General features: G+C 33.1%; 1 protein-coding gene across 4 annotated transcripts in view; it reads left to right on the forward strand.

The window, feature by feature from the left end:
* TAX1BP1 (Tax1 binding protein 1) overlaps positions 1–12750 on the forward strand; it is a 78291-nt gene that overhangs the window by 35473 nt on the left and 30068 nt on the right. For all 4 annotated transcript variants that reach the window (XM_014841032.3, XM_014841033.3, XM_044765484.2 and 1 more), the window contains exons 6-11: positions 784–932; positions 1018–1108; positions 4475–4660; positions 9316–9540; positions 10099–10245; positions 11860–11983. In XM_014841032.3, coding sequence (XP_014696518.2) covers positions 784–932; positions 1018–1108; positions 4475–4660; positions 9316–9540; positions 10099–10245; positions 11860–11983 — 922 coding nt within the window. The remainder of the gene's footprint in view (positions 1–783; positions 933–1017; positions 1109–4474; positions 4661–9315; positions 9541–10098; positions 10246–11859; positions 11984–12750) is intronic.

A 12750-nucleotide genomic window follows, 5' to 3' on the forward strand; every position in this document is an offset into this window, starting at 1 on the left:
TTGTTTTTGTTGTTGGTAGGTGGGTGGTGCTTTCTTAGCGGGAAATTTTAAACTTATTTTTTTAACAAAAACAGTTTGAGTCTCATAATTTTATAAACTAGGCAAAAAAGCCTTATTATGTCCATTTTACAGATTATAAAACAGGCTTAGAGAGAAGCTTGATCAGGTTCTCATAAGTTGCTTGTCTGAATTGATGTGATAAATTTTTTTTAACTTTTAGATTATTTGTTTAAAGTAGAATATTCTATGTTAAATAGAAATACATTTTATTTATTGCATTTATTACTTGTTTTTTATTTGTTTCTGTTTCTTTGAATATTGTTCATGCCTCTGAGTCACAGTGGCAGGAGCATTAGGAACACTGCTTTAGGCATGTGTCTTAACCTAGTGCTTTGTTGTAATTGTCAGTGGCTCTTAGTTATCTCTGCTTGAAGAAGCATATGTTAACGTTGGTAATATCATATGAAACCTGATTTGTCATTGGGGTGACGTTGAAAAGCAAGATGTGAAAAATGAAAGTGACTGATTTTTACATTTTTTTCTCATTTTTGTTGTCTGCCCTCTGGTGGAGAAGTTAGTGAAATCAACAAGCAAGTGTATGAAAAGCCAAAAAAAAAAATCGATAGTTTAATTTAGTATATGAAAAGTTGAATGTATGTTACAAATTTGGGTTTAGTTTTTAGTGTTAGCTTATAAACTTTGGAGGGGACAAATGTGGGATTAAAATATGCAAATTTGTCTTAATTATATTTCTGTTTCTCAAAATACTTTGTTGTTTTTAAGGGTCTTATTGAAGTATCACAAAGTTTAAAAATGGAAAATGAAGAGTTTAAGAAGAGATACAATGATGCCACATCCAAAGCTCTCCAGCTTGAGGAAGATATTGTGTCAGTGACACATAAAGCAATTGAAAAAGAAACTGAATTAGACAGGTATTTCTGATGCTTTTAAAAAAATACTTTTATATTTTAACAGAGGGCCTTTTGTTTATACTAATGTTACTTGAACTTAATTCAGTTTAAAGGACAAACTCAGGAAGGCACAGTATGAAAGAGAAGAACTTGAATGTCAGTTGAAGACGGAAAAGGATGAGAAGGAACTTTATAAGGTAATTTATTTTTTCCATTTCTATTAGTTATCTATTGCTGTGTTATAAATTACCCCAAAACTTAGTGGTCAGGTCAGAAATTTGGGAGCATCTTAGCTTTTTGGTTCCGGCTTAGTTGCACTCAGGATGTTGGCAAGGGCTGCAGTCAGCTAAAGGCTTGATTGGACCTGGAGCATCTCTCGTCAAGGTGGCTCACTCACATGATGTTTGGCAGGAGCCCCTTCAGTTTCTTAATGTGTGGGCTCTTCAGTGGCTGTGGAATATCCTCTCAACATGGCAGCCAACTTCCCTCAGAGTGATCTATCCAAGAGACAGCAAGGAGGAAGTCACAGTGCATTTTATGATCTAGTCTCCGAAGCTGTACACTGATCTTCTACTTTATCTTATTCATTAGAAACAAGTCACTTGATCCAGCTGACACTCAAGGAGAGGAGAATTAGGCTCCATTTCCAGAAGAAAGGAGTATCAAAGGATTTGGGGACATATTTTAAAACTACCTCATTGTGTATTGTCCCTAAAAATTAGTTTTCAGGGGATTAATTTGCTGGTATTTTAGATACTTAGCAGTAATGTGAAATAAGTCAAAGTTTAAATGGTAACAAGATACCTGTTTATCAGAATTTACATAATTATTTTCCCGTTTTAAGAACATATAAACGTTAGGGAGAGCATTAATTTATTTCAGTGATCATCATGTTGTAGAATTTGACTTTTGGAATAATCTTCAGAGACTGTCATTTTAAAAAAGATATCCTCACTGCTAACAAATCTTCACATTTTGAAGTTTTTGTTCCTTTCCTTTTTAAGTGATTCTGAAATAGGATAGTTAGCTTAATTGTCAATAATGTTTTGAATGCACATTGAGACTTATCTTAGGTGGCTCCTAAGCCATTCCTGAAGGCAGTTCCAGATGAGGAATTTCAAGAACATTCTGAGTTTGTCAGTATTATTCAGTTAGATTCAGTCTCTTGATTAGAATAGGAGAGGGCAGCACTCTTATATTATGGTATATATTTGATTAAAGATAAAAACATATAATTCTACATATTTTCAGTATTTGAGAATCACAATATTTGCACTGAGAAACTAGAATGTGATTTGTTGTATTGCCAGTGGGTTTTTTCCTTATTAGTTTTGGTGGTGGTTTGTTTTTTTTTTTTACAGATAAGAGTTAAAAAATATTGAATCCACTATGTACCTCAGAGCAGAGCCTGGATAGGGACATTTTGCATATCATGGATTATACCTATTCTATTTTTTGGAACAACTCTTCTGCAGAGATTGAGAGAGAGAGAGAGAATTGTGTGTGTGTGTGTGTGTGTGTGTGTATCACCCCCAAAACAGGAAGAAAAATAGTGAAGATTCACTGGTGGATGATTTTATGATTTGACTCTTTAAGAAAAAGTGCCCAAAAATAATGTTTAGTTTTTGAACAAGATTTTGTGAAAAAGAGGAGTAATACAGATATCTAGAGGAAGAATTAACGCAATTGGATTACCATTTATACGGTGTTTTTGCAAATTACCTTCAAATGCATTTTTTTAAAGTTATAAAGCATTTTTTAACTAAGTGAAAATTTGGCATCTATAATAATTTTTTGTTTAATGTTACTATGAATTTCAGTGAGAGTGTTTCAGTTTTATTGATAGGAAAAGACCTGGGCATTATTTTTCTGTGGAGAATTAAGTGCTTTCCATGTTGTTTTTCTATTACCACAGTGGGAGATTATAGTAAAGTAAATAGAATGTCTATGTCTTCAATCATTTTAATTCAATAGTAAATGAAATGAAATATAAAGGCATACTAGTTAGTATTGGGAAGGGTTTAGGAAGGTCCTAAGTAAACTAGTGATGCTGGAGAGGTGTAATGATAACTAGGATGACTTATTTTGGAAAACCTAACCCTAAGGCTGTCACCTTTCCACTCTGCCTTTCTTTTCTCTCTTCTATCCTGAGAACAGGACTTCTGGTGTTTTATAGAGGGTTGCAAGCACATTTTAGGGTAAATCCAGCATTTGTTTTTCCTTTACTGCTCTAAATTATTTATCCCTTATATTATCCCTTGTTTTGTCTCACTTTCTGCAAAGACTTTCTGTCTCTCTGTTGTACACCTGAATGAGTCCTTTGCAAAAGAGTTGGCAGGCAGGAAGGAAGGGAAAGGATGAGGTGGCTTGGGGAGTTATTCTTTTACAGTGCCAATATCTCCAGTTTCTATTAGCATTAGCAGTTGGGTAAAAAGTGACATTAAAATTCCTGTTTGAATACTACTCTCCCCCAACCTCCCAGTGTTCTGAACAGTAGTATTTCATTTGAATGTGTGTACCTCAAAAATCAGAAGTAAACTTTTCCTTTGGGATTTTTGTTTTGTGTTTTTTCAGCATGGAGATTCCATTTACCGAGTGTGGTAAGACCTCCTACTGTGCTGTTAACCTCAGAAAACATACTTTCCTGTCCAAATTGTTCACATAAATAACCAGAGAGATTGCTTATGTCTCTCTCCTTCAGCCCCTATTGGATCATATGACTCATCCCTGCCCTATTAGAATTTAGAGGAATTGGTAAAACACTTTGATGAGCTAATGATTATGAAAATTAGGTAGTGTTTCTAAAGTGATGCTGCAAAGGTCTTGTCTGCTGATACCTTCATAGAATCCGGAGTTATATTCTATCCTTGTCAACAGGAATTAGTCTTTCAGCATTCTATACATTTAAAGAGCAAAGTGCAAAAAGTATGTTAATTTGTTTTTCTGTGGTACTCTTAACCAAAGCGCGATACTCTTTATAGTGGAAACTAGATATCTGTGCTCTTTATAATTTCATTTATGGAATTTGATTTGTGTATCTGTTGTGAGTAAATGAGCAGCAGCAGCCAAAGTTCCTGGAAAAATCAATATAGTTGGGTTAATTAATCAACAAATATATTTTTAGGCACACAGGAAGTAAATGACATAGTGCTTTTCACAAGCAAAGAATTGCATTGCTTAAGATGTTGTTCTTGAATGTCTGCCTTTAGTTTTCCAGAATGTAGTCATGCCTTTATATCTGAATATGCTTTTAACATAATCTGTTTCCCCAAAAGAACAATCAAATCCATGTGCAATTTTAAAGAGAACTTAAAATGATTAAATCAAAGGAAAAGACTTTAGAATTAATCTCTATGGAATATTTTTTTTAAAAGATCAGAAAAGCTGTGTTCTGCTCCCACATGCGTATTAGCTAGTCATTTAGCAGAACTTGGGTCTCCTGACTCCTAGTCTCATAAGTCTTCTCTTGCCTTGATCATATTTGGGTTAGTGATAAACAGTGGTATTTTAAAGTTTGACTTATGAAGTTAGAATATTCTTGACATTTTTGAACACTGTTACAGGTACATTTGAAGAATACGGAAATAGAAAATACCAAGCTTGTGTCGGAGGTCCAGACTTTAAAGAATTTAGATGGGAACAAAGAAAGCATGATTACTCATTTCAAAGAAGAGATTGGCAGACTTCAGCTCTGTTTGGCTGAAAAGGAAAATCTGCAAAGGGCTTTCTTGCTTACAACCTCAAGTAAGGTAAGTACTTTTACAATATGTATTTGAAGATTGTAAAACATATCTCTGTTATATGTAAACAGTATGGTGGTTTTTATTTTTAATCTCCCCTCTGCCTAAAATTTTTTTGAAAAAGTCCTAATTTACAGAACAGTTGGAAGAATAGAACAGTGAATACATATGTATCCTCAAATATTTTGCCATCTTTATCTCCCTCATTTATGTGCCTTTTTTTTTGAGCCCTTTGAAAGTTAGTTGCAGGTCTTAGGACATTTCACCCTAAACACTTCAGTATGTCTCTCCTATCAACAAGTACATTTTTCTTTATAATCCTAATACCATTATCACACCCAAGAAATTTAACATTGGTATGATAATATTCATTCTTTTATATAGTTTTAGTCTACATTCAAATTGTCCCAAATATATTTTTATATAACCTTTAAAATTTCTTGATCCAGTGGTAGTGAAAGATCATACATTAATTTGATTATTTTTGTGTTCCTGGTCTACTCTGATTTAGAATAGTGTCCCTATACTTTTTGTCTTTGTTGTTGTTGTTGTTGAGGAAGATTAGCCCTGAGGTAACATCTGTGCCGATCTTCCTCCACTTTTATACGTGAGTCACCGCCACAGCATGGCTGACAAGCAATGTAGGTCTGTGCCCAGGATCCCAACCCACAAACCTGGGCTGCTGAAGCGCAGCGTGCCAAACTTAACCACCATGCTGTGGAGCCAGTCCCATACTTTTATCTGTTATGACATTGATGTTTTTGAAGAATCCAGGCTTGTCTGAGACAATGTTCCATAATCTAGATTTGTCTATTGTTTCTTTGTGACTGGATTCAGATCAAACATTTTTGGCAAGAAAAGGCATAGATGATGTTTTGTATATTCTATTGCAGTCATATCAAGAGTCACATAATGTCAGTTCCATTCTTGATGGTGTTAGGTTTAATCATTTGTTTCAAGTTATGTCTGCCTCTCTTTCCATTATATCTGTGCCTTTCCCTCTTTGTGATTATTGAGTAGTTTGTGGGATTATACTGTGATATCATGTGAACATCCTATTCCCCAATAGCCTTTCACTCCATGGTTTTTATCCCTGATGATCCTCACCTGCATCAGTTATTACATTAATGATTGCAAAATGGTGATCTAAAAAGTTCTATCATTTCTTTTACTTTTATTAGTAGATATTCTTTTATAATGAGGAGGTTCCCTGTTGCCCACTCCCCTTTTTTTATATACTGTGGACTTAGGGATTGTTTTTTGTTCAGTGTATTGTACATTATCATTATTATTCTTTTTCTTACCCAAATTGTCCCATATTTTCCCAGGGGGAGCCTTTTCAAACTTGTTTTTTCGCTGTTTTTGATATGTCCCCCTAATGCTTTGAATATTTCCTTTGTGGCACAACTGTATGTTAGAGCTTTAGGTTCTGCCCCAGAACTGGTATTAGTCATTTCTCCAAGGATCCCTGCTTTTTCAGTAGGGAATGATATTTTGAAATCAAGAACTAGATCTATTTCTACTAGGGGTTGTTGCTGCTGTATACATTCATTGGACAGACATTTTAAGTCTTGAATTTATATTGATATGCCCAATTCACATCTACTGCCTTAAGGTTCTTCCTTATCTTTCTCCATTCCATATTTGCGTATCTCTTCTCCCAGTGTGAGAACGCTTGTTTCCAAAACATCATTATATTTATTCATTTTTTGCCCAGCTACACACACCAATAGTTTCAGAATAATTACGTCAGTGCCACTTCCAACAATAAGTCTACCAAATAAAATTAAGATGTTTTGCAGCTTTGTTTTCTTAGAATATATTTCACTAAAGATATACAGAGTACTGTGTTCAAAAGTTATTTGAATTAATTTTTCAACATACTTATGCTATGAATTTGTAATACAGTTTATTTTTTGTTGTATTTAATTTTAAGATTTGTTTTTATTCTTCTGACCTTTTGATTTAATTTTTGAATATGTAAAATAGTTGCATCATTCAAAAGTCAAAATGATTTAAAAAAATTTACTCTCTCTCAATCTCTTCTCTCAAAAATTTCTTTCTTACCTATACCCATAGGTAAACATTTTCATTAGTTTCCAGTTTATCCTTCTTACATTTCTTTTTGCAAAACTAAGCTTACATAGACCTGCATGAGTACACACTCTTCTCTATCCCCTTCTTTCTTAAAAAAAAAAAAGGCGCCATGCTATATATACTCTTTTGCACCTTGGTTTTTTTCGCTGAACAATATAAACTGGAAATTATTCCATATCAATTTATAGAGATCTTCCTAAGTTTTTAAAAATAGCTAATACTACATTGTGTTGATTTACCTTGATTTATTCATTAACTTTTGTGGATGCATATTATGTTGTTTTCAGTAGTTTGCTATTAAGTACACTCAGACATAGTTAATACAACACCTAAAATGTCAGATATGCATGACGTTTAGAATTAATAAGACCCAAGTTAATTTTCAGGGTATTTAATGTAGCAAATTGCAAATGCAAAGGTGAAAAATATATTTGATTGTTATTTAATAAGATGCTAAAAATTTCTCTAAGCATCTTTTTCATACTTAAGCCAGACGTCTGTCAGGAAAAACATTGGTATAGAAATACCTGGGGAAAATGACTCTGAATTGTTAAAACTTTTTTTAAAATATGAAAGACAATATGAAGTCTTGGTTATAAAAGAAAAAATTCAAATAATGCATGAGGGTACACAGTAAAAGTAACCCTCATCCTTTCCCAGATGTTATCATTATAGAATTTTTAATTTTTCTAGAAATCTATGAATGTGCACATAATATTTATATTTTAACAAAAATGAGAATATATATAGTATTCCAAAACCTTTTAAAAAAAATTTATGGACTATCTAGACATCTTGCAGTATGAGTGCATGCATGTACAAATCTTCCTCGTTCATTATGTTTCTGCATAGTATCCATCCTTTTATTTACTAGGTGTGTACTGTGTAATTGTTTTTAGTTATGTGCAGTCCTTAGTTATTATAAACATGCTGCAGTAAACGTTCTTGTGCAGATATCTAGGCACATGTATAAATCTAGAATGAATTCCTCCAAGTGCAATTGCCAGATATTTAAATTTTTAGAGTCATTTTCAAATTGCCTTTCAAAAAAATTAATAGACCAACAGTGTATGAGATATGCTGCTGTTTGTAATGGCTGCATAGACTTTCATTGTGTGGAGTATATATCATAGTTTATTTATAATAAATTCTCATATTGTTAGACACTTTGATTTTTAATAATTTTTCATTATTTTAATATTTTGCTGAATCCCTGTCAAGCTAAACTCCTGTCCATATCCTTTAATAATTTTCTTAGAAACTCATGAAAATAAAGTTGCTAGATCAGAGGCTGTGTGCTTTTTAAAGATATTGATGAAAGTTGCAAAAGTCTGATGAGAATGTTTATACCACTTATAGATTATATAAGCCCACCTGTTTGGAAATGTGCTAATTTTCCTAAACCCATCCAAATATTGGAGTATTCCTCTTTGTCAACTTGAAAGAAGATAAATAATATTTGTTTTTACTTCTTTATTTGATTGTTGATGAGTTGATTAATTTTTTTATGCATAAGTTATTTTTTTCTTTTAAAAAAATTTTATGTTCATGCCTTCCTCCAGTTTTGTTTTGTTTTTTTTTTTGTTTTGAGTTTTTTCCTTTTCTTATTGATTTGAAAAGATATTTACATCAGTATTATGCCATTTTTGAATATATTACAAATAATTTTCTTCTCGTTTTTTGCTTTTTTATCTTTTGACATATAGAAGCTGACAATATTTACATAGTTAGATGAATTAATGTTATACCTACAAAGATTTTCTCCACTTCAACATTATGTAAATAATTATTTACATTTTTTTCTAAGGAGCTAATAATTTAAAAACCAAGAACAGGTTGCACTTTTTCTGAGTTTACACTGTTTTTAGTGCAGAGATAAAAGTAAAGTTGAATAAACTAGATTTAGTGAGCTTATAATGTCTAGTTAATATTAAAGGAAATAATTTTATCATGGCAATTTTAACTTCTTAAAGATATTTTTAGGTTTGTTAAGAGATGCTAATTACTTTTCATTTTTCCAGTGCCTCATCTCTGCTATTTGCATATCACTGTTTTTATTTAGAACTAAGTTCTAAATCTGTTCTGTTTTCATAATGATGTGTAATGATATATTAATGTTATATTGGATATGTTTTAGGTTAGATAGTAGGAAACATCTTTCAACCAAAATTTTTGGCGTTACAAAGAAGTTTTTGAAATTATTTTTATTGGTCATCAAAATAAATGAGGGTCAGTAGTTCCAGCTGGAGAGATCCTGGGGGACAGGAGCTTTCATTTGTCTCATTTTAGCCAGAGCTTTAAGCATGTTGAGTATGTCACCTGACTTCCTGTACTTCGATTTTCTCGTGTATATAAAATTGTAGTAGTGCATAGCATTGCTGTATGGGGACTCTAAAACAAAGTCGTATCTTAAGTTTTTTATAGACATATATTTCATTTGTCATAAATAGAAAAGCAATATTTAATTAAAAATTTTCAGTCTGTTGAAATATGAGTAAAAATTGTTTCTGCTTCTGTTTTTTATTTGAATGGTTTAATTACAAATATATTTGTCTGCCTTTCTTCAGGAAGATACAGTTTTTTTAAAGGAGCAACTTCGTAAAGCGGAGGAACAGGTTCAGGCAACTCGACAAGAAGTTGTCTTTTTGGCTAAAGAACTTAGCGATGCGGTAAACGTGCGAGATAAAACGATGGCAGATCTGCACACTGCACGCTTGGAAAATGAGAAAGTAAAAAAGCAGTTAGCTGATACAGTGGCCGAACTTAAACTGAATGCTGTGAAAAAGGACCAGGTAAAAATGGGTTAATTTTGAATTTACATTTTGATCAAAAACTCACTGTAAGCTCACCAAAGAGAATGAATTATCTTTGAACATGTTGGATTCCTGATCGCAGAATTTTAAATTTCTATTCATTTTGTTTAGTTGTTGTAACTTCTTAGGTTGAAATTAATGTAAGTTTTAAGAAAAAGTTCTGTAAGCCAATTCCTAGTGGTCAGTAAAAGCTGCTCTCTTATTGTTCATTAAACTTTCTGATGTCAGGTATATATTGCTTTGTGTGGAATTTCTTATTTACTAGCTACATAAAATGGTATTACGGTTTTTTAACAGGGTAATACTTGTTCCTCAGGAGCTGGGATATTCTTCTCTAGTTTCTTAATAAACCTTAGTCCTAAGAATATAAAGCTGAATTTATTAGGAGAGCTAATGTGACTCTGTAGCCAAAACTCCAAAACAAATAAAAATGAAAAGACAGAAAGAAAAAAGTGAAAATGAGTTGGGATTTACTACTATGTTATGAGAGATGAGATGTTTTCTTTTTCTTAGAGGAAGTGTTTGTTTCTTTCTTAGGAAAAGACTGATACACTGGAACATGAACTGAGAAGAGAAGTTGAAGATCTGAAACTTCGTCTTCAGATGGCAGCAGATCATTATAAAGAAAAATTCAAGGAATGCCAGAGACTCCAAAAACAAATAAATAAACTTTCAGACCAATCAGTAAGTTGAATATATATAGTTGAATTCATATATAGTAAAATATTTCCTTTATCAATATTCTTGTTTGCAAATCAAGTTTATAATATTCTGAATATTAGCCTTTTGAATATAATTTATCTCTGCTTGATTTCAAGTCATTGGCTTCATATTGTAATGATATATATATTTTTTCTTTCTTTTTTTTTTTTTGAGGAAGATTAGCCCTGAGCTAACTACTGCCAGTCCTCCTCTTTTTTTGCTGAGGAAGCCTGACCCTGAGCTAACATCCATGCCCATCTTCCTCCACTTTATATGTAGGATGCCTACCACAGCATGGCGTGCCAAGCGGTGCCATGTCTGCATCCGGGATCTGAACTGGCGAACCCCGGGCCGCCGAGAAGTGGAACGTACGAACTTAACTGCTGCTCCACCAGGCTGGCCCCTGTAATGATATATTTTTTGGAAAAAAATCTGAAATTTTTATTTGATGGAGAACCAACAAAAGAAGCAAGGGCAGCAGGAGGAAAAGAAAAAAAAAAGGAGAAATCACTCTCTTTTCCTGCCCATTTCCCACTAAGTTCTTGATAAATGTCTTTTTTGCTTAAAAACTCAATATGTGTTATTGAATGCCTCCTGTGATAATGGTGCCTGTCTTCACTGGGGTTCATGATCATCCCCGGAGTCTTAGATAGTTTCCCGGTTGTAATTATTGAGTTCTTCCATCCTATTCACATCCAGTAGATTAGGAAGAGTTAAAGTGGTAGCTGGGGCCGGCCCAGTGGTGCAGCCCAGGGTTCTCTGGTTCAGATCCCAGGTGCGGACATGGCACTGCTTAGCGAGCCATGCTGTGTTAGACGTCCCATATATAAAGTAGAGGAAGATGGGCACGGATGTTAGCTCAGGGCCGGTCTTCCTCAGCAAAAAGAGGAGGATTAGCAGCAGTTAGTTCAGGGCTAATCTTCCTCAAAAAAAAAAAAAAAGTGTTAGCTAATTATTTTTGTTCCATTTGAGAGTGGGTAGGCAGATTGAATAAAAGCAAAGAAAATGTTTCTTGAATGTGTGTTTTAATGTGGGTCCTGAAATTGTACTTAAATATAAGGTTTGTTATGTAATGGAGTCCTGGAAGTGAAGAAACATATTTCAAACCTGAAGTTGAAAATGATACCACAGTTCTCTTTGCAAACAAAATTTGCTGTAAAGATCGTTTTATTTGTATACAGATGATGTTTTCCCAGTGTTATTTTTTGAAAAATGAGATGCAAGAAATGCATGTCATCAAAAACGAAGGCTTTTGTGAAAAAAATTGTACTTTAAGTATGACACCCACATGTATAGATTTTGGCTTAGGGAGTTAAAATATATTATGACTTTGTAGTAGAAAACTTATGAGATTTCTGTGAATGGCTTGTTTTGGTGGTATTTTGATGATTTGACAAGAAAAAGCAAAATAAAGCTTTTCTCTTTTGTAACATCTATGCCAGTAAAGTGATATGTCTAACTTTAGTCTTTCTTGCCCTTTAACACAAAGCAGTTTTGTAGACTTTTCAGGATTTCTTTACATAATTATTATTTACACAATTACTGAAGGAAGGAAATATAACTCATTTAACAATTTATTGTTAACATTTTGAATAGGCCAATAACAATAGTGTCTTCACAAAGAAAATTGGGAATCAGCAGAAAGTGAATGATGCCTCAATCAACACAGACCCAGCTGCTACTGCCTCCACTGTAGATGTAAGGACACCGCCTTCTGCAGGTAAAAATCTTTCAGACTTTGTGTGTAAAGTGTCCTGCCTTGAAAAGTATTTATACTTATTTACATTGCCTTGTTCCAGGTGTAAAAATTTTAGGGAGCTTATAAAAATCCTTATGTTATAAATAAGGATTTGAGGCAAAGGGAAATAAGGGTTTAAAAGTAAGATAAAGTCATGCATGTGGTGAACATACAATATGCGAGTGTGAACTAGTGTTTGTCTCATGAGAATATTCACAAATGTTAAATGGGTAGTACAACAAAAGCTGAGAATTGAATTTTTAATTGTACAGTTCTTTCAGGGGGAAAAACTTATAAAACCCCTGTTTGTTCTGTTCGTTTCTCTCTCTCTTTTTTTGGCTGCTTTGGGCCTATAAGGTACTTCCCTTATTAGTGTACCTGATGGCAGATAAGTAGATAAGTTAAATCTTTTTATTAGTTTATTAACTTATAGAACAGACTAGCGAGATATACTGAATATGTGAACAACATGAAAGTTTGAATTAACTCTAGGTTTTCACTTCTCCTAATTTCTGTTTTTCACTTTATGTTAATGATTTGACAGTAGTGAAGGTAAGCACTAGAGTATTTAAAAGTGTTATTTCCTTGTGTAGCATTTGGAATAATTGATATTTTTAGACTGTTTAAATGTATTGTAAATTTCCTATACTATTAAATATTTAATTAGGTTCAGCCACTATAGAACAGGCTCCTACCTTCCATTTCCATACATCCTCTATAGTAACTAGAATGGTGTTATAGAGCATTTA

This window comes from Equus asinus, chromosome 1 (assembly GCF_041296235.1).
Source record: "Equus asinus isolate D_3611 breed Donkey chromosome 1, EquAss-T2T_v2, whole genome shotgun sequence".
NCBI lineage: Eukaryota > Metazoa > Chordata > Mammalia > Perissodactyla > Equidae > Equus > Equus asinus.